Below are 23,121 nucleotides of genomic sequence, written 5' to 3' on the forward strand. Positions count from 1 at the left end.
GTCCAGTGTTTAACACTGTGTCCTTAAGACAGATTCGTCCTCTCCACGGTGCTTTCAGAATTCGGACGTCTATCTCCCAGGATGAAATGATCTACCACAAACAATAGCAGCACTACTAATTGTTTGCCTTACGAACACACTAAGTGTTTACACTCTTTCTTTCGGAAATAAAATGCAGCAAGATGAAGAATATAAATAGCAGAAGTGAAATACGAAATTTCTGAATGGAAAACATCAAATGAGGGTGGTCCTATTTATAGATGTGAAGGTGGCTCTTGGATTTGAATTGAACAGGTATGATACCTATTGGGTTTTGAATTTCAAACAGATTCAACAATTCAAACAGATAGCAATTACAGGAAGGGCCCTGTTTGGGTGTGCACTAATTCCAAAACAGTTTATTTCTGTTCGAAACCGGGAAGGGTCCTGTTTGGATGAACAAAAAATCCAAACCAATTTAATTTGAATTTTGGATTTTATTTTAATAAAAATAAAATAAAATTCAAATGTTTTTGGCCCAAAAAAGATTAGAAGCCCAACCGGACGGACGCCGGCGGCAGCGTGCGCGTGGTGATTTTTGGGTCTAATGGGTCTAGCCCATTTTGCCCATAACCTCTCCCTCTAAAACACTTGGGTACCCCTTGGGGCACACCCCAAGTATCTCACCCTAAGCCTTATAAACCCTTTCAAAACTTCCCACCAAATCAATGTGGGACAAGCCAATTTACAACTTTAAGGAATTTCCACCAAAACTCCATTTCCATGGAGCACACTTTGGCTTCAATTTCCCATTCACTCGGTAATGGTTTTGATGAACCAAATATACCACGTGAATCACAACGCGGCATAGAACGCGTTACCACTTTGACCCGAGTAAATCGACACTCGGGACCCACCTAAAAAATAGACCGAACTTAGGAAAAAATTCTGATTTTATCCAGAATTTTATAACCATTTCCAACAATTATTTCCTTTTTTAGTAAAATACAAAAGAGAGGCTAGTCATAAACTAGTTCACAACGCACAGACTAAATTCCCTCAGTCTGAAAAACATACTGGAATGGAATTTTCAAGCTTCGAAAACTAAGCTTAAAATAAAACTGGTTTCTAAAGCATACATAGAAGTATCTGCCAAAACACCCTTGCTAGCTCATACATGATACATATATATAATCTTCTGATTCTTTCTCTAACGTTGGTGTCTTCTTATTCATCATCAAGATCATCATCAGTAGTAAAACTCATCAAGGAAAGAAGTTGAAAGAGGAAGATAAGTGGAGAGCTCAAAAGAAGGCCTCCCTCTCATGATCCGGTACATCGCGTAACCCATCACCTCCATCATCTCTCCTGCATATCTCATCATCATCGGTCTTAACCACACTGCCCACAGTCCCACCATTGCCATCGCTATCTCCATCATCTCTCTTTTTTGCATTTCCTCTCTCTGATATTACATTTTGTAGATGGTTGGTTAGTCATGTCATATGTTAAAGGTGTTTGATATTCCCACATGATTTCCTTACAGCTACTAACTACCAACCAGTCTCCTCAACTCAACCCATGGTCTTTGCCTAGGGTTCACATATTTTAATTCCTAATTTGTGATATATATATATATGCTGATATCGCTAAGTGCTCTTTTGGGAAGCTGGTCAGCTTCTAATTTTTTACTAATTTTGAGTCATATCACCTCTCACATAACTTATTTACAGAAAGATAAAATAAGTTAAAAAAGTCAAAAAATTAACTTTTTATCAACTTCTCAAAACACCCTAGTCAAAATATGTGAAATACGAAATAGATAAAAGAATAAATAAATGACATACACAAACCGACACAAAGTTTATTTGATTCAATTTAACTTGAGAATATGTTTACAGCTGTTATTTTTACTATGATAAAAAAATATTAGAAGAGGTTATATAAAAAAAAAAAATCAATATGTTACAAGTACTAAAAAAATATTTATATTTTAAAATGTGAATCCACTGTATTTAGCATTACATGCGGTGTTTGGGAAGTTAATTTTAGATTTTTTTGGCTAAAATTCACAAAAAGATAAAATAAACTAAAATAGTCAATAAAATAAAATATCACATCAAATTCATAATCATTTCACTTTTTTTCTCACAAATATTATATCTAACTATAAAAAAAAAAAATATAATTTTCTTTTCAAACATAAATATTTTAACCTATTAAAATAGTTAAAAACTAAAACAACCTATTAAAATAACTAATACATTCATTATAATAGTGCACACTATCATGGCATGTGGTGCAACTAGAGCATGTGTTTGTAGCATGATGGTGGATGGACTCAGGGGGGTCGGGGGTCCTGAGCCCTTCTACCTTCTGTAAAATTTTCATTATATATATATATATATATGTTTTTGTTAAATTTTTTTTATATATATTACATAATAGTCCCTAATTTCAATCTAACACTTAAAAAAAATTGTAAATACCCTAATATAGTATAGTTACCTCTAAAAAAAAACATTTACAATGATGTTATGGTAATCTTATTTTCTTATTATGTATTGTTTATCTTCTTATGTGTCAATGCTATATTAGTATCAAATATGAGTGATTAGGGTAATAAACAGTTGTGGTAAAAAAGATGATCATTTTAACATTATTGTAATTCAAAAAAAAAAAAAAGAATTTATAACATTATTGAAAAAATTTAATCCGGTCCATGTTAAAAATAATATAGTTTATTTGTGAGTTTCTATAATGTATTTAATGGAATCACTTGTAAAACCTTTATGTACCTCAGGATATTGTATAATAGATTAATTATATTAAGATTTTTTTAACTATTATCAAATATTACCTTAACGTTTATCTATAAATTTTTACATTTCAACATCCTTAATCATAAAATTCATACAAATGATATTTAATTAAGACTAATCTCTTATAATTTTATTGGTCCAATTGACCTTTATTGAGTAATATTTAATTACGATTTAATCAAATAAAACTCTAATGAATCTATTGACGGCTCAGTAGATTTATTGTATACCTTCTTTTTGGCGAAATGGCCCCACCAGAAAAATCCTAGGTCCGTCCTGGATGGATTATTTTATTAGGATTATTACACAAATCAATGGCGTACGTAGACCACGCTTTCTCCATTTCCGACGAAGACGTCATGATGGACTCCTCTTACAGCTTAAACAACTGATCGGGATAGAGAACGAGATGTGCAGAGGTCCAGAACGAGAACAGAGAAGAAAGAAGAGAGAGAGCGGAAGTGAGGGACCTTAGACATCATAAAATAATATTGTGAATCTCTTTCATTACTAATAATGGAAGATGGACCTTAGACTAATTTTCCTTAATAATAATAATAATAATAATAAATACAGATATAGATACAAAAACAGTCTCAAAATTTGATTTGAAAAAAATAGAAAATTATTATATGCTTTTAAAGTATTATGTGATATTATTTACATGGTTATTCTAGTTAATGAGAAATTGCAATTAATAGATTCCGATTTTATGATTTTGAAGGTAGACCATCTATTCTTTAAAGACGAATGTGATCTAATCAAATATAGTTACTGGTATTTAATCGACTTGATTTTCAATATGAAAAATGTGTTTTATAAATCTTACAAAATGATTCAAATTATCAAAACGGATCCATAATGAATTGAACTGGACCTCTTCAGGCTGATCACAAACTTGAGTGGAGTTGCTCTTTATAAACAGAACTGGGCTTTTCATGCAACGAAAAATATAATAGATTTGAGGGTGTCATTGACTCGATGTGGGTTCACTACAGATTCATCTCAATAATTCGAATCATTCATTTTATAAGTTCCAGTGAAAATATCATTCTTTAAAAAAATCGTAGTTAATCAAACATTTGCAGCCGCATGATTTGATAAGAAAATGACAAAAAAAAAAATAGACTAATTAATTTTTAATTTATACTTATCCATTTCTTAAAATAGCTATCGGAATAGATAACCCATTAAAATGACTAAAATATAATAATATTAGTTATAATAATTAATAAATCTCATTTAAAGAGTCCCTTGGAAATACTTTGAGTAACTAATATGAGTTATAAGGCTCTTTTATTATAAATATGTTGTTTCACACCTTGAAGAAGATGAAAAATCTTTTCCTATAATTAATAGTAATGTTAAAAATACAAAGATTAAACACATAATGAAATGCAGATATTTCATAGAGAATGGGTCTCACATGTAAGTTTTACATCATATGGACCTCACACATTCTGAGATATCTATATCACATATGTTTATGTGAACTTAGACTTATTGCTATAATTAGGCCTCGTTTAGAGACTGAGTGTTTTAGCTAAAAAGTCAAAAAGTCACTATAAGTTGTCACATCACTCTCTCTATTTTTCTGCACGTCTTTTCATAAAAAAGAAAAAAGTTAGCTTGTTCCCAAACGAGACCTTAATCCTTAAAAAAATAAAAAAATAGAAATCATGAACCACAACCACAATCAATAATTGTAGAAGGAATGATAAAATGAAGTCGAAATAATTGAGGTACGAAATTTATTCAATTGAATTTAATAGAGTACACCAATAGGAGTTGGTTAAGTAGTAAGATTTTTGAATTTCTTGCTTACAACTTGGGTTTGAGTCTCCTTAAACATATTTTTTAGTGTCCAAAGCACACAAGGGGCTTTAGTTTTTGTCCTTACATAGGTGCGGTAGAAGTCCTTACAGATACCGTGTAAGTCCTAGGAGGTAATATTTCCTAGCGAGTATATGAAATAGCCTATCTATATATCTATTTTGTTGAATAAAAAAAGTAAAATTAATTGAGTACATAACTTGACAAGGTTGTACACTGTCTTTGTTTGAATGATCTAACAAGTTCATAGTAAATTGTGTGTCTGATCAATATTATTTTACTGTAATTTTTTTAAACTATATAATCAAGAGAATTATACAAAAAGATTGAATAATTACTTGTATCCTTGGGTATTTTGCAAAATTACACCAAATTGATTCTTTAAAAAGAAGTGCGTTTGTAGTACAGTACAGTACACTACTACTGTTGTGGACTAGATCATGCAGACTGGTGAGTTCACCACAGATTTCATTTTATAATTTAAATTATTTATTTTATAGACTTTTTGTACATAGATTATTGATGAAAAAAAATTAAATTAATTCTATAATTTATCTTATTTATCTTGAAAAAAACTTATAATTAAAATCATACTTGTTTAATTTTTGCATATAAATGTGATGAAATGAAGTGTTTACAATTATTGAATGAATCTCATAAACCGATCTATCTATCTTTTGTATTATTATACTATATTATAAATTGAAGGCTTTTCATAATATTTATGTCTCATATTTTGTTTTGTTTTTTTTAATACCCTACCTTCATTTAAAAGACAAAATTATATAGAAGGGAATGTATATAGAAGGGAAGATGAGATTTGAAACCAAGTCTTTAGATTTGGTTAAAAAAAATCTTGGGTTATTTATAGGAAGGCCCTTACACTATTGAGAAATATAATTTTGATCTCTTAAACTATTAAACCATATAAATAGACCTCCTAAACTATTGACAAGTATCGCTTTAATCTCTTAAATTATAAAAGCATATAAATACACCTCCTAAACTATTGACGTGTTTACCTTGACGCATTCCATTAAGGGGTCCAATTGGTGTATTTTTATAGTTTAGGGAATCTATTCGTTTGTTTTTATAGTTTAATGGGTAAAGCAATACTTCTCAATAATTTAGGGAGTTTATTTATATACTTTTATAGTTTAGGGGGGGTCAAAGTGATATTTTTTAATAGTTTAAGAGGTCTCCATATAAATAATTCAAACTCTTTTATAACTTAAACAACACACAATATATATATTTTTACCATTTCTCTTGAATTGCATACGCATTAGTCGCTATATATATTGTGATATTAATACATTTATATATATTTTTCAACTTTTTTGAATTGCATAAATTAAGAAATACAATATATACTGCTTAATCTATGCACAGATACGTATAAAATGGACCATCCAAGTCATGAAAACGGAGCCTGTGTAAGCCCACTGGGCTGGCCGGACTGCAAATGTGGTGCAAAGAAAGGCTGTTCTCTAATTTAAAAACAAATGTTGACAAGAGAGGAATATGGAAACATGAGATCCTTTCCATTACATTTGTTTATGATTTTTTTTTATTTTTTAATTTAAAAAAAATTACTATCACTTTCTTTAGTTTCAATTTTTAGAATTTACTTTTCAGAAAATTCTACTTTTTCGTTTTCTGTATTTTTTTGTTTTCACAGATTCTTCTAAATATTTTAAGTAATTTTTTTTTAATTTTTAGACACACCTAACATAAATATACTTAAAAAGTATAATATTTATAAAAAAATATTTAAAAAATTTAAATACCAAAAATACAAAAAAAAATATAAAAATACATTTTTCATATTTTTGTGTATTTATTAATTTTTTTTAAAATATTTTTCACAAATATCTAACATCTAAATAAGGTGTATCTGAAAAAGTAAAAAACAATGTTTAAAATTTTAAAAATATTCACTAAAAAAAATAATAAAAATAAAAAATTCAATTTTTAAAAAACTAAATTTAGAAAACTAAAACTAAACCCACTGTATAAATTTTTGAATAATATAATGAACATAATTTTGAAATGAAAATTATCACAATCCGTAAACATCCTCGTTAAAGAAAAACTAGTTATAATTATTTGTTGAGAGAGAGAGAGAGAGAGAGAGAATATAGTGTCATGTAAAAAACCTGGTTAAAAATTAAAAAAAAAAGAACAAAAAAAACATAAAAATAAAACTACATGGATTGAGAATAAAAATTTCAAAAATATATGAGGAGCAAGTGATTCTGTGATAAGATACAAGTCAAATGCTGTGGGGGTGGGGGGTGTAAGTGTGAGTTGCACTTCTCTATATTTGTGTGAAAAAAAACCTTTCTATCTCACTGGGATGTAATTCCAAAAGAAAAAAAAAAAAACTATTTTTGGGGGAGAGAAGAGTAGAGCAAGTATGTAAAGAACTAAGAACCTGGTTATAAAGAAAAAGTAGTCATAATTATTTCCTTTTTTAGTAAAATACAAAAGAGAGGCTAGTCATAAACTAGTTCACAACGCACAGACTAAAATTCCCTCAGTCTGAAAAACATACTGGAATGGAATTTTCAAGCTTCAAAAACTAAGCTTAAAATAAAACTGGTTTCTAAAGCATACATAGAAGTATCTGCCAAAACACCCTTTCTAGCTCATACATGATACATATATATAATCTTCTGATTCTTTCTCTAACGTTGGTGTCTTCTTATTCATCATCAAGATCATCATCAGTAGTAAAACTCATCAAGGAAAGAAGTTGAAAGAGGAAGATAAGTGGAGAGCTCAAAAGAAGGCCTCCCTCTCATGATCCGGTACATCGCGTAACCCATCACCTCCATCATCTCTCCTGCATATCTCATCATCATCGGTCTTAACCACACTGCCCACAGTCCCACCATTGCCATCGCTATCTCCATCATCTCTCTTTTTTGCATTTCCTCTCTCTGATATTACATTTTGTAGATGGTTGGTTAGTCATGTCATATGTTAAAGGTGTTTGATATTCCCACATGATTTCCTCACAGCTACTAACTACCAACCAGTCTCCTCAACTCAACCCATGGTCTTTGCCTAGGGTTCACATATTTTAATTCCTAATTTGTGATATATATATATATGCTGATATCGCTAAGTGCTCTTTTGGGAAGCTGGTCAGCTTCTAACTTTTTACTAATTTTGAGTCATATCACCTCTCACATAACTTATTTACAGAAAGATAAAATAAGTTAAAAAAGTCAAAAAATTAACTTTTTATCAACTTCTCAAAACACCCTAGTCAAAATATGTGAAATACGAAATAGATAAAAGAATAAATAAATGACATACACAAACCGACACAAAGTTTATTTGATTCAATTTAACTTGAGAATATGTTTACAGCTGTTATTTTTACTATGATAAAAAAATATTGGAAGAGGTTATATAAAAAAAAAAAATCGATATGTTACAAGTACAAAAGTACTAAAAATATTCATATTTTAAAATGTGAATAGATAATATTTAATATTTATCATAATCCACTGTATTTAGCATTACATGTGGTGTTTGGGAAGTTAATTTTAGATTTTTTTGGCTAAAATTCACAGAAAAGATAAAATAAACTAAAATAGTCAATAAAATAAAATATCACATCAAATTCATAATCATTTCACTTTTTTTCTCACAAATATTATATCTAACTATAAAAAAAAAAAATATAATTTTCTTTTCAAACATAAATATTTTAACCTATTAAAATAGTTAAAAACTAAAACAACCTATTAAAATAACTAATACATTCATTATAATAGTGCACACTATCATGGCATGTGGTGCAACTAGAGCATGTGTTTGTAGCATGATGGTGGATGGCCTGAGGGGGGTCAGGGGTCCTGAGCCCTTCTACCTTCTGTAAAATTTTCATTATAGATATATATATATATGTTTTTGTTAAAATTTTTTTATATATATTACATAATAGTCCCTAATTTCAATCTAACACTTAAAAAAAATTGTAAATACCCTAATATAGTATAGTTACCTCTAAAAAAAAACATTTACAATAATGTTATGGTAATCATATTTTCTTATTATGTATTGTTTATCTTCTTATGTGTCAATGCTATATTAGTATCAAATATGAGTGATTAAGGTAATAAACAGTTGTGGTAAAAAAGATGATCATTTTAACATTATTGTAATTCAAAAAAAAAAAAGAATTTATAACATTATTGAAAAAATTTAATCCGGTCTATGTTAAAACTAATATAGTTTATTTGTCAGTTTCTATAATGTATTTGATGGAATCACTTGTAAAACCTTTATGTACCTCAGGATATTGTATAATAGATTAATTATATTAAGATTTTTTTAACTATTATCAAATATTACCTTAACGTTTATCTATAAATTTTTACATTTTGACATCCTTAATCATAAAATTCATACAAATAATATTTAATTAAGACTAATCTCTTATAATTTTATTGGTCCAATTGACCTCTATTGAGTAATATTTAATTATGATTTAATCAAATAAAACTCCAATAAATCTATTGAGGGCTCAGTAGATTTATTCTATACCTTCTTTTTGGCGAAATGGCCCCCACCAAAAAAATCCTAGCTCCGTCCTTGATGGACTCATGAGATAAATAGTAAAGGAGAATATCTTAAGTTTTCACTTTTATTTGTGGCAAAGTTTGTATTCAAGTTTTATTTTATGAGTAATTATCTATTTTTCATAGAGTTCGCTTGCACTAATGGAGAAGCCTGAAAAATAAACACTCACCAACAAATTTTAAGTATTTATAAAAAAAATAAAAACAAAAAACATTTTAGTCTTACAAAATTTTTATAATTCTATTTTAGCTCTACAACACTTAACAAAAAAAAAAGAAAAAAAAAAAAAAGAAAAGGAAAAAGCATTAGCCTATGCAATTTTGATTATTTATAGAAGCAATTAACATTTTGACATCTCAAAAACTATATATTAAAATTTATTTTGAAGCCTTAAAATTTTAATAATTTTAGCTTGACAGCCTTCAACATGCCCAAAGATTGGAAGATGTGGGGGGCTAAAAAGCCCTTGGCTCCTTGGTGGAATGACAAATACTAGAATTCAAGGTTGGTGGATGATGGGTGTTTGGTAGAAGGGAAAGTGAGTTCCATTTGTGTGTGTGTGTGGAGGTTGGAGTATGAGTGAGAGTGGGGCTCTCAACTTGCAGCCAGTGGTTCCACCTACTCTCGATCAAAGTGGGATTCGTGCAAGCACCGTCAGTTTGTTTAATAATTTGAATGGTTTATATTATAAAATTTATCGAGTATATCATTTATCAAATTAATTGAACATGTATAGCTTTACGATAAGACCATATTTATGTTTTAAATAATAAATGATTAGTATAATTTTGATAATTTTTAAAAAACAATTAAGCCTGATCATGAAAATATGCATTTTCAATTAACTTGGGAGAGTTACACTAACATGACGAGAGTAAAACATATTTACCAAAACATTAAAAATATTAGTAATTAATATTATAAATTTTTTTATTAATTTATATATATATTTTTCTTTGAAATCACTCTCAGGTAATTGTTCCATTTTTATTTGATTAGGTCCGGCAAGTCATTAGAGATGTGGACTGTAGATATACAAAAGTACAAACTGAGACAATGTTTAGGGACTAAAAATATTGGGAAAATTGCGAAGTTATAAGACCGTGAAAGAATATTTACATTTTTATAGTGGTATAAATGTTCTGTGAGCATGATGTAAATTCTTCTTGAATTTGATGCGACTCCTTTCTCTGTGTCAATTTTACCCAAAAAAATTCATTTATAGTATAATTATTTTTTTACTGTCCTATTGACTTCCAATTTTCCTTAAATATTTTACTTTCACAAAAAAAAAGTCTTAGAAATATATAAAGTTCACTTGTCCATTTTCAATTAATGGAAGCAATATCCAGATTATGCGGCTGAAATCAACTGCAGCAAATGGCATCAACTATTGTGGTTTACAATTTCATCCTAAATTTTTATTTATTATTTTTATTTTTATTTTAATAATCAATAAGAGAACAATAAGAGAAAAAAAAAAGTTACGTCACATTTAGCAAAACTCGACCAAACCAATCCCTTGATATTAAATTTGAGCCTTTACGCTTTTGTTTGGAATAACTACAGCTTAGATTATTTTTTGAGAAGTCTACTTTCACAGAAAGGTCTCACCTCTCTCTAGTTAGGATAGAAACTTGGACCGTATTGTGTAGGCCTACCATAGGTCTACTTTAATAATCTCATTCATTCATTTTTTGTTTATAATAATAAAAAAATTAGATTAATTTGATATTATAGCCATAAAATTTTATCATACATATTTTTTTTAATAAGAAAAGGACAATAAGTATGATTTTGAAAAGAAATTATTATTTTTTTTGTAAGACAACAATAATTAAATTTTATGATTACGATTATCAAATCATTTTAAATTTTTTATGAATACCTAGGGGTCAAACATCTAAAAAGTCTGAATCATTAAAATGGACCATTGGTGCACCTACAAAAACCCAACAACTCAATCCAATCTTCACTCCCAACCCGAGAAAAGTTGGATTCATATATATTGTAGAAATTTAATGTATAAAGAGAAATAGAGAATTGTATTATTGATTAATTTATATTGATTTCTATTACAATGATTCATGATTCCTATATATAGAAGAGGGTGAGTGTGTAGTAGGTAAGGAGTAGGTGAAGTGGAGGTGGTAGTGGTGTAGTGGGTTAGGTTTAGTGGAGTAGGTGAGGTGGTAGTGGTGTAGTGGGTTAGGTTTAGTGGAGTAGGTGAGGTGTAGTGGGTTAGGTTTAGTGGAGTAGGTTTAAGTGGGTGAAGTAGGTGATAGGTTTTAACAGCCCCCCGCAAACTCAAGGGGGATAGGAACTAGCCAACTTGAGTTTGGAGAGAGTAACAAAACAAGAAAATAGACGAATACATAAAAGAAAAGAGGATAGGAGACACTGTATGGTCGTGTCAGACCGATGGTGAAGACACTGTATGGTGGTGTCATAACGTTGTAGAGGACACTGGATGGTTGTGTCAGACCGATGTAGAAGACAATGTTGTGACAGTTGTTGTGACAGTTTATGGAGTCTTGCTGGACCCTTGTAGAAACTAACCGGAATCAATGTCGAGACAGTTTACAGAGTCTTGTCGGACCCATGAAGGAGCTAACCGGAATCAATGTCGGGACAGTTTACAGAGTCTTGTCGGACCCTTGTAGAAACTAACCGGAATCTATGTCGGGACAGTTTACAGAGTCTTGTCGGACCCTTGTAGAAACTAACCGGAATCAATGTCGGGACAGTTTACAGAGTCTTGTCGGACCCTTGTAGAAGTTGCACCCTCAAAAGGTGTGCCCAATTTTTCAAAAGGCGTGCCATCAAAAGGCGTGCCCAATTCATCAAAAGGTGTGCCGGACATGATGGCGAGGCACGTGAGTGTCTTGGTTGGTGCGCCCGTTTGTCGTCTGGCGTCAAGTGGCGCGCGATACGCGTGGCTGCCTTGGTTATTTAACCAAGACGAAGGCTGAGGCTGAGGCATACCATTCTGAAACCTCTGAAACCAACCCTTCTCTGAAAAAAACTCTGCCTCTGCGGAGAGAGAAATTGTGGAACACTTTGTAGCCCAGAAAAATGGCTTCGTCTTCCCGCGGGCTGCTCACCCTCTTTCCCGACCTCAACGAGTCAACAAGAGAGAGAACTGGTGCGGTGGCACTGGAACCTCAACCAAGCGCCCCGGAGTTTGCTCCGTTGAACTTTCCGATGCGGTCGGTGGAGCAAAGAATGGCAGTGCAGTCGGATGTGGAGGCCAATCAGTATACTTTGAAGTCATGTGTGGAAACCATGACGGCGGTCACAAATTTGTCGAACCGACTGCAGAGTAGGACAAATGAGGTGCAGCAGTTAAACGCCCAACTGGCTCTGCTCCAACGTATGTATAAGGATGCACGAGCAGAGATGAGTGTGCTAAAGGCAGAAAACAAGGAGCTGAAGCGGAAGGCCACCGTGATGTTCCGATTTGGAGGTCCACCATATGCTGGAGTGGAGGAGCAGGGAGGAGGCAACTTGCTTGGTGTTCTAGGAAGCAACACGGAGGCAGCACCGTCAAGGGCCGCCCAGGATGGAGGAAAGAAGAAGAGACCTGCGGCAGAGTAGAAAAGAAAAAATCCCGCCGGTGGATGTGGTTTTTTTTTTTTTTTTTTTTTTTTTGTAAAAGTGTGATCGGGGTTGTGCCCTGAGATGAATAAAATATGAGTGGTGGTGCAAATTTGTAAATTGTTTGCAATGGTGTTTGGTTTTTTTTTTTTTTTTTTTTTTTTTTAAGAAGAAGAAGAAGAATAATAATAATAATAATAATAATAATAATAAAATAGGTATGCAGTGGGCGGTGGAATGATGGGTTGGTAGTGTCAATAATAACCTGTCAAAAAGTAGAATAAACAATAATAATAATAATAATAATAATAATAATAATAATAATAATAATAATAATAATAAATAGGTATGAAGTGGGCGGTGGAATGATGGAGTAAAAAAAATTGAGTGGGGAACATGAGTGTGTGGAAAGAATGAAAAAAATAAAGAAAGGGAGATGTATATATATATAAAATAAACATAGATATATATATATAGAGATATATTAAAATAAGAGAAAGTGGAGTGGGTGCATGTGTGTCTGTCAAATCCCGTGGGTGTGTGTGTGAGTGTGGGCTGTCTTTGTAAAGTCCAAGATTATCATGGGAAACCTGATGTAAACAGTTTGAAACTCTAATGGCAAACCTGTAGCACGGCTTCCTCTATGAATGGTTTCATATTTAACTGACGGATTTCCTCCTGACTATAAATGAACTTGAACCAAGGGAGAAAGCCTTTTCCGGGGCACTTCTTCTGCACCTGAAAATCTACCAGAAGTGAAGAGATCCAAAGCCTGCATTTGCATGTCCATGGAGCTTGAAATCGCCGAAGACGGTCGATTCAAGTTGAAATATTTATGGTGGGAAAAATCTGGCTGAAGTTCCCTCTACTAGGTGGTGCTACAGTCGCCCCACCGCCACCACCGGAGTAGAATTCTCCGGCTGGAAGTTGAATCCCATTGATCTGACAACCTGAAGAGTTTCTGAGCAAGAGCTTCTCACTGAGATCATTCAAATCTCTCTGCTCATTTGTCGCGTAGCTTGTCGCCTGTTGTTGTAAGTGCAAATCTTCTATGCTTGATGATGATGTGGTGTTGCTGTGTATCATTTCAGTAAATTTTGGATAATGATCTTCTGGGAGGTCTCCTTTTCTTGCAAGGTGCAAGTCATGGGAAGGGGATTGAGAAGAAGTCATTTGACGCCAAGAGAGACTGGTCCAAGAAAGAGGTCTTGGTCAGATCCAATTTTGGGTCTTGGGTTTGGAGGAGAGAGAAGAAGTGAGGGTTGTGTAGAGAATTTTAGCGGACTAGGTTGAGGTCCGGCGGGCGGCCAAGGCGAGATTGCCGCCCGCCGGTGAAGCGAGAAATACTAAGGTCTTAACCTTGCTCTGATACCATGTAGAAATTTAATGTATAAAGAGAAATAGAGAATTGTATTATTGATTGATTTATATTGATTTCTATTACAATGATTCATGATTCCTATATATAGAAGAGGGTGAGTGTGTAGTAGGTAAGGAGTAGGTGAAGTGGAGGTGGTAGTGGTGTAGTGGGTTAGGTTTAGTGGAGTAGGTTTAAGTGGGTGAAGTAGGTGATAGGTTTTAACAGATTCATATATATATATATATATATAATACATTCAGATTTATGTAACGATAATATTATTAAAATTAAGATTTAAGTGTCATCTCTCTTTCTTTCCTTTTTTTTTTTATTATATATATTTTATTTTATTATAGAAAGATATAAGAGTCGTCTTGATATATGTTTTTTAATATAAAAAAGTACCCAATTCAACAATACCATTTTAATGTACATTTTACATACTATTATTTTTCTATAGCATTACATTTGTTTTTTTTTTTTTTTTTGGTTCTAGTGAACATATATTATAAGGTATTTGTGAACCCTTTAATTATGGGTCAATCACATAAAAATTGGGTTCTTATCAGTCTCCAAAAACCTAAAACGTGAAGTACTGGAGATTTGTTAATGTAATTTTTTTTGTCTTATTTAAATAATTGGCCATTTAAAGTTTTCAAACTCGTCCCTTACAACTGATCATTTGAATGTCTGTTGCTCGACTTTGCGGCGTGTTTGGAATATAATCTTTTGGATTTTATTTTTTCTTCTTCACTTAAAAGATTTTTATGTCAATATCTATGGGTGCATTTGACTTATTTGTCAGGTTACAAAACTTGATTATATAGTTTTAGGAGATATTTAAAAAAAGATTTTCATATTTTGTTTTGAAAATTGTGTTTTAAGTAGGGTAGAATTTTTTTGACTTCATTCTAAGAGTATAAACTTAAGGATCAAACAACCCTCCATAATTGCATGATTTGGACAAATAGAAAGAACTGACAAGAGTTGAATCTAAGTTAGACATATAGGGAATAAACCAACTGACAAACTAAGTTATCGTTAGAGATTTTATAACTTTCTTCATTGCCCATAATTTCTTCATTTTTTTTTTTTTTTTTTGCTAGGTTTAGTTCATATGTGTATATATACATGATCAGTTTGGTGAAGCTTGGAGGTTCGTGTTTCTATGTTGGCACAACTATTAGAAATCTAAAGGTATAATAAGCAAGTATAAGCTTTTATGAGTAAATTTTAAATATATGTAATTAATTGAAAATCACATGTATCAAATAAGCTCGAGTATTTTGTATTGTATGAGAGTTGAATATTAGAATTACACCATTATCAAACTCTTATATATCCTTAGCTATTAGGTTATTCATGTCGATAAATAGATACTATATTAATAAAAGTAAATTAAATCATAAAATCTACCACGTAATTTGCGCCTTCTTTTATATTTGACTCTTTTTTCTTTTTTTTTTTAATCCATTTTGTTGAATAAAATAAAGTCACAAAAACCTATTATTAATAGTATTTGGGCCGAATTAACATGAAGCCCACATGGAACATAGTGTTCAAATAAAAAATCCAAATGATTGGGTCGTCAAACTCATGGGCTTTCATAGTGTTCAAGTTGGACTAAGCCCATTTACCCAGTTAAGACGATGTTGGGTTAGCCCAACCAATTATTAAGGACTTTGTGTCTTTGAAATATTTTTATCGATGTTAAAAAAAGAGTGTGTTTTTAGACGATGCTTGCCTTCAAAGTATTTTTTTACATATAAAAATTGTAGAGTTGAAATAAAAAAATAAGTAAATATTTTTCAAGAAAAACAATTTTTTTGTCATAGTTTTCAAAATTACTTATAATTAAAATTTTCATAATAAATTTTTTTTAGGAGGTTCACTTCTAGCTGAGCACTTTTAGAAATATTGATATTTTAAAGGTGAAATGGTTGCTCTTTATTGAGTTCTGCCCAATGCATTTTGTTTCAAGTGTCAACCAACTATTAAAAAATAAAAAAACATATATATTATTTTGTGCAAAATAAATTTACATGAATATTTTCAAATGTACAATATTTCATGGCTAATTGAATGAATTGTAGAGTTGAGCTCCTCCGCAGTGTTTTTTTTTTTAATTTTCTTATTTGAAGAAAATCTCATTCAAGAAAGCCGAACTGCACTTACAAATAGTTCATCCAACCCAAAACTTATACAAAACAAAGTGAAATAAAACCGAGAAGCATCAAGGAGAGAAACTATGAAAATATTCAAACACACATTTCGTATCCGTACTTGTGCTCGTACTACGAAGCAGAGCCGATTATAAAAGTTCGGTAATAGAGCATAGAACATGTTCGATATAAATCATAGATCCCAACCACAGATAGGGTAACTTTTAGTGGCGTTTAAAAAACGCCGCCATAGGTATTAAAAACGCCGCTAATTGTTTTTGTGACATTTAATACTAAACGCCAAAGATGCGGCCATCGCTATAACTTTATGACGCTTTAAAAGCGTCGCTATATCAGTATCGCTAAATGTGCTTCTTAATGATACAATAACGTCACTCCACATTTAGCGGCGTTTTAAAAACGCCGTGATAGATCTTTTCTATTTTAAAAATATAACCGTTGGTATTCTATAGTGACGTTTAAAAACGCCGTTATAGCTTCATTTTTTTATTAAAAAAAATTTAAAAAAAAATTGTGCTAGTTCTGTGAGATTTAACTTAAAAAAAATACCTTTTATAAAGATGAAAAATATATAATATATTGACTAAATTTAGGTAAACATAATACTAGATCAATTCATGTTTCTCAATATACAAAAATATTTCAATTCCGAGATGAAATAAAGTTAAACTAGTGCCTAGTGGTAAGTTAAAAATTATTACAAAACAAATCGGCACAAAATTCAAACTAATTATACATGCAAGTACTATGAAAGCATCCACTAAGAAACAAAAATTCTCGGGTTCTATAAGGAAGATGATGGTCCTCTGTTCACATCTCAGCATTGTTGACACATCTTGTGCTGTCACCTGCCAAGCATTCACCAAAATAGGTATTAACAAGGACAAATTCAGAGCAGTAAATCCCATTACTGCAATCCCTTAAGTTTATAATCCTTCATATTGTGCATGCTAGGTGACATAAGATGAAGATACACAAACATCAACGTAGGAAGTATATCCAATACAGTATTCATAAGATTCGGAGAATTTACAAAAATCAAAACTATATTATATACAATGAAGATTGAAATGTATGCATAATCACGTGGAAGCTACCATCACCAATGGAAGCAATCACTCGCTTATTCTGTGCAGTCAGTGCATATCCAAGAGTCACACCTACAGCCCAGCCAATTGATCCATATTGTATCTGGAACTCATACATGCAAACCCCAATTTCATATTATTTTTTGTATCATAAAGCATAATAAAACCAAAAAAAAAAAAAAATTGAACAGAAAAAAAAAACTCCCACCTTTTTGACATTCTTTGGCAAAAATGTCAAAAAAGAAAAAAGAAATGCCTCCCTTTTCCTCAAAAAGTCTAAGCCATCAAAATATATCCAGATTTGCCAAAGAATCAAGGGCTGTCAAGATGTCAACTTATGGTAAATGAATCTTATTCACATTAGCCAAACAAGGAATTAAGAGACAGAATTTAAAAAAAAAAACGTCTTTCTATGCCTTCATTGTTGCTACTTGTTCATAACAATATTATATCCCACTAGAGGCCTTGTGAAATGAGTTGATGACATAGCTGTGGAAGTTGAACATTTGGGAAGTATGAGATTAGGAATGAACAAGTTTGAGGGGAACTAAGTACATTTTGTTCCCCTTATTTGGAATTACCTACATTTTTCAAAATTGATAGAGACAGTAGAGAAAGTAGAGACTATTTGTATGCTATGGGGTGGGGGGTCACAATATATTATTTAAGGTGCTTATGATCCCATGGCAAGAATATGTTTTAGAAATGTAGTATGTAGGTCTTGTATTTGAACTTCATTAGGTACCCCAAAGTACATCATTAGTAGTCATCAACTATGATAAAAACAAAAAAAATAAAACAAAACTTGATAACTCTCCACTTAATGTCACTCAATGATTGTAGGGAGAGCCATTTGTAGAATAAATTAAACATTATTGGAGATCAAGTGGGAACAATCTGTAGATTATGCATTTCTGCCAAATTGGGGTCATTTGACCATGTCTAGACCAAAAATGTGAAACTAAAAGTACTTTTCTCCAAAAGAATATTCTCCATAATTTCAAAAGAACACCTACTATATGATTGCAATAGTAATGATGATAAATTCACCCACCCTTGATTGAAGCATTGTAGAAATCTAGATGTGCAATAAAAATTGTGAAAGAAAACTGACACAGGAGTCATGCACAATATATCGATCTTGCCAAATAATACGGACATTACCTCCGCTTCTCCTGAAGTATATTCTGGATCCAAATTTGAAAGGTGGACAAGTGTTCCTTGCTCATGTGCACTCTTCAATCTTTCCTCCCAAGGCTGAATAGCGACAGAAAGAAAAACGAAAATGGAATAAATCACAACCACATGCTCACAATATAAAATAAACTAACAATGGAATAAATTGACTTTAATTCCTACAAGTTAGCGCAAGTACAGAAATTTTTCTGTAGATGCTGGAGCTAACAAAAAAATTGTGATAAACAAAAACCAAAAAAAAAAAGAAAAACCTAGAAATAAAAATAATGGGAAGCTTCTAGATAGGCCTACAATCTTAGAGGTTATGAACAATTATTAGAACAATTATCATGTTCTAATAAAAAAACCAAAATGCAGAACTCTTCAATGCACTAACTCTTCAATCCTTGGATCATTCAGTGCTGGTATGCTATAGAACTTTCCAAACTCACCACCTCCTGCCTTGGGAAGACTGGTCAGAATTCCTTTGAAAGCATTCTCAGATGCTGAACACATATAGTAAAAACAGAAAAAATGCATTCATATAGCCAATCACAAAGAAGGGAGGATGAAAATTAAAGTGACAAAAGCATATTGTGTGTGGAACAAACGATGGCCAAATGCATCTTCTGTACCTCTAGTTTTTTTCTTGACCGTTGCTACTCCCTTAGAAAAGTTTAGCCATACTTGAATAATCCAATGTATAATCCAGAAAAAAGAATCTCTTCTTGTAATATTGAATGATAAATAAAAGTCTTTTGTGGAGAAAGTGCAAAATGTGTTTTTAAGGACTGCTATCATTTGCATTCAAAAAAATTTCATCATGGAAAGGGAATGTTCTTTTGAACTCTATTCTCTCTGTTCTTGTGGGATGGATGTGTGACCCAAAAAGTTCATTCATTCATTCATTCTTCAGCAGCAGCACTGGCGGCACTCAGATCCACAGTTAGATCAAGAGCCTGAAGCATGACACCCATCAACTATACTGGTTAGAGTCACTACAAGTGGAACTTCAGTTCTAATTAAGACTACTTAAAGTTTAGAATTGAACATGAGAAGATAATATATTATAATAAATAATTCTACTTGGCCAGGGAAGTCAAAGAGAAGATAATGATCTGCATGGAACAATACTGCCACATTTAGTATCTACTGAACAATTAATCTCGATGATCACAAAATTTACAGATTCATCAGATTGAAACAATAGAAATCCTATTTGGTACAAAGTATAGCTCATCACCATAATGAGCAGCACCCTACAGAAAGATGCAAATGATAATAAAACGATTCAATATTTATTCTTGACCTGATAAATATGAAAGCATGACAAGAACCAGGAATCCATAGTCAGAGATACCACAATATATGAAACACATTAAACATAAAGAATTAAGTAAATTAGAATCCACAATAAGTCCTACCTTGGCATCTACATAAAGATTCTTTGTGCACATCAAATATTTTATCACCACCACCATGGATTTTAGGAAGGAGAAAATGCTGGAAATAAACATGATCCAAGTTTATTGAAATTTCAGTTGACATACCGTCATCACCATCTGCTCTCAAACCTCGCAGGTTAAGTTCGCCCAAAAGCTGCAGATTTGATAAATTCATATACTGATTAATAACAAAAGAATTGATTTGAGACCAAGCCAGTATCCAGTGATATTTATCCTCCATCATCACCTTTTCACATGCAGACAAGTAAAAAGGTCTACAATAACATTATGTGCTCCAACAGCAAAAAGTATATATGTATGTATGAATTATGCATTTGAACAAACAATATATGTTATGTATTATGTATGTATTATGCATTTGAACAAAGGAGTTGTCACAATAAGAGCAGAAAAATCCAAATGCCTGAAGTATGCTTCATATCACCAAAAAAGTATCACCTCACCATGGCAAGATGAAAGCCACATAGTTACAAAAATTCTTATCGAGAGGACCACATATCACGCGACTTACAAAAACTGTCATATCAACAGTGCTTTGCTTTAGATCTTTAGCATCTTGTCCATCCTGTAAGAAAAATCGGTGAGATTACTGATTGATATCTGACTCAAACTTTAATCTAAGTAAATCAATCTGATTGATATCTGATATTGTAATAATATATTATATAAAAAGGATAAATAGAAAATTTCTTAAGGTAGTACATGGTATAATATTAATATAGATCTTAAAAACCCTTATTTTCATATTACTCTCGGATTGGATAGAACTCAGATCATGGATTTTGGTGAATTCTACTCATGGTATAATGTTGTTCCCAAGTCTCAACCAACCCCTCAAATGGGGCTGATGGCAGAAGCGACCATGAGTAGTTCATTCTAGCCATGAGATCTTAATATCATAGTCTGATTGTCCAAGACAAAATGCATATATATTCCACAATATTTCCAGTTAAAGAAACATTAATAGAGATCAATTAACAGAAACAGGCTTGGATAATGAAAAAGAATTTGTACAGATAGTGGAGTTTTGTCATATTTTCGAGCTCTGGGGGAATGGGCCCAGTCAGCTTGTTACCATGCAGATACCTACAACATCCGATATCGGAATTAGAAAGTTGACAATTAGATCACGGAGTAGAATATACATTTTAAGTATCATGTAATGTAATGATATTGTTTGTTGTTCACATTAAATTAATACAAATATAAATTGATGAATGGAAGTTTAACCACAGTTCAGCAGTTTGTCATATGTAGCAAAAGACTATCAACTATTTTCAAAATGACGTATGCATCTTTGAAATGCAAATCGATCAAGAAAATGAAGAAAATTGAAAGAATTACAAAGCAAATACTCACAATTTCTCCGTGCAGGTCAAATTTCCTAGAATAGGAGGGATAGGTCAAATTTCCTAGAATTGAAAGAATTTACAAAGCACTTACAACACAGCAAGTGCCTGCATCAAGCCAATCACCGATGAGATTTTTCCTGAGAGTTGATTACCTTGCAAAGATCTAGCATGCAAAATAAAATTCAGAGCAATTTTTTAAGTAAATAAGTCATAAGAAATTAAATCACTGGACTTCTATACACGTACAATGTAGCGACTTGCAAGAACCCAATATTAAAAGGAATCTCTCCAGTCAGCTGATTGTAAGACAAGTCCCTACCAATCAAAAGTGATTAAACATTCTTGGACTAGACATAGTAGCGTTTATCCAGAATTTGTCGCAATTGCATTAGATGGTATACATGCAAGACCTGGAAGGCGATGCAATTGCCTATGTTTTGAGGGATGCTACCAATCAAACTATTATTTCTTACATCACTGCATGTTGAAGCAAAATGGTAAAATATATCACAAAATGACCCAAGATACAGAAAACACAAGGAGCAATAAGAAATAGAATGAAGTGATCAAAAACTTACTAGTACCACAACCTTGTCAACTGACACATGTCAGGAGAGAGAGTACCAACCAAATTGTTCCCTTGCAAACCTCTTTTAAGTTAAGAATAAAAACATACATAGGCACAAATTCATAAGAATTCCGACTCACAATGTGAAAAACATAGGAAATCATAAAAATGCCAATATGGAAAAGATAACTGAGAAAATGGAAGGAGAAGTATACTCACAGATATTGCAAAATTTCATTCCAGTATATAAGCCTAGGTATTTCCCTACTCAGTTTATTCTGTGCAAGGTCTCTAGAATAAATATATTGAAACATATGCATCTCAGTCATCATTCTAAAATTAGATAGAAATTAAATGAGAAGAGAATGGAGAAAGAGGGCTTACAAGAGTTTTAAATTTGGAATTTGGGACAAGGTTGAGGGAATTGGACCAATTAACTGATTGTTTTTCAAAATTCTGGGGAGACCCATTCCAAAGAAGGGAAGAAAAAAAATTATACAAGACAGAATTAGCGCAGTAAGGGACTAAACATGAACATGAGGTTGTCTAGAGACTTACAGGTGTTCTAGTTGTTTCAACTCTGAAACTGAAAACAGTATGTCCCCATATAACTCATTGAATGATAGGTCCCTAACAATAACAGATTTTATATCAATTGGTGTATAGTAGATAAAATGGATATCACCAGAGAGTAATATAAAAGTCAGTGAGCGTGAGCTTCAAATGCTGCAGACTAGTGGCAAAACTGAACTATTGTCTCCAAAAATATAAAACACTTACAAGCTTTTCGAAGAGGAGCAGTCACCAATTTCATCGGGGATTTGTCCTGAGAGGTGATTTCCTTTCATATCACTATTCAAAAGACAGTGCAATTACAATCATTTCCAAAATAAAAACCCATTAAAGTTGATGTACTGTACAGAAAGAATTTAGTACAAATACAATGACAAATAGAGAAGAAAGAAGGGGAGATACAATACAAGTGAAGAAATTATACATAGAGAGCAGAATTTTAAGGTCGCCAATCGCAGGTGAGATTTCCCCATCAAGATTTAAACCTGAGAGATTGCTACAACGTTCGAATAACCAACCAAAAAG

At 31.9% G+C, this 23,121-nt stretch overlaps 1 protein-coding gene across 7 annotated transcripts; it reads right to left on the reverse strand.

Moving 5' to 3' along the window:
- Positions 1-17,455: 17,455 nt before the first annotated feature.
- On the reverse strand, positions 17,456-22,872 carry LOC114260094 (uncharacterized). Of its 7 annotated transcripts, none has more exons than XM_082879938.1 (12): positions 22,804-22,872; positions 22,582-22,653; positions 22,408-22,479; positions 22,243-22,314; positions 22,034-22,105; positions 21,857-21,932; positions 21,702-21,770; positions 21,579-21,618; positions 21,118-21,189; positions 20,547-20,668; positions 18,626-19,596; positions 17,456-17,564 (listed from the first exon to the last, which is right to left on the reverse strand). In XM_082879938.1, the coding sequence occupies exons 1-7, from the start codon at positions 22,869-22,871 to the stop codon at positions 21,729-21,731; spliced, it is 474 nt and encodes a 157-aa protein (XP_082736064.1). In that variant the 5' UTR covers position 22,872; the 3' UTR covers positions 17,456-17,564; positions 18,626-19,596; positions 20,547-20,668; positions 21,118-21,189; positions 21,579-21,618; positions 21,702-21,728. The 7 variants fall into 7 exon arrangements, with proteins under 7 accessions (XP_082736064.1, XP_082736063.1, XP_082736065.1 ...); XM_082879937.1 differs by having other exon boundaries at positions 21,463-21,618; XM_082879939.1 differs by lacking the exon at positions 21,579-21,618.
- Between the last annotated feature and the right edge of the window lie 249 nt (positions 22,873-23,121).

This window comes from Camellia sinensis, chromosome 7, assembly GCF_055761805.1.
Source record: "Camellia sinensis isolate YWXY chromosome 7, ASM5576180v1, whole genome shotgun sequence".
Lineage (NCBI taxonomy): Eukaryota > Viridiplantae > Streptophyta > Magnoliopsida > Ericales > Theaceae > Camellia > Camellia sinensis.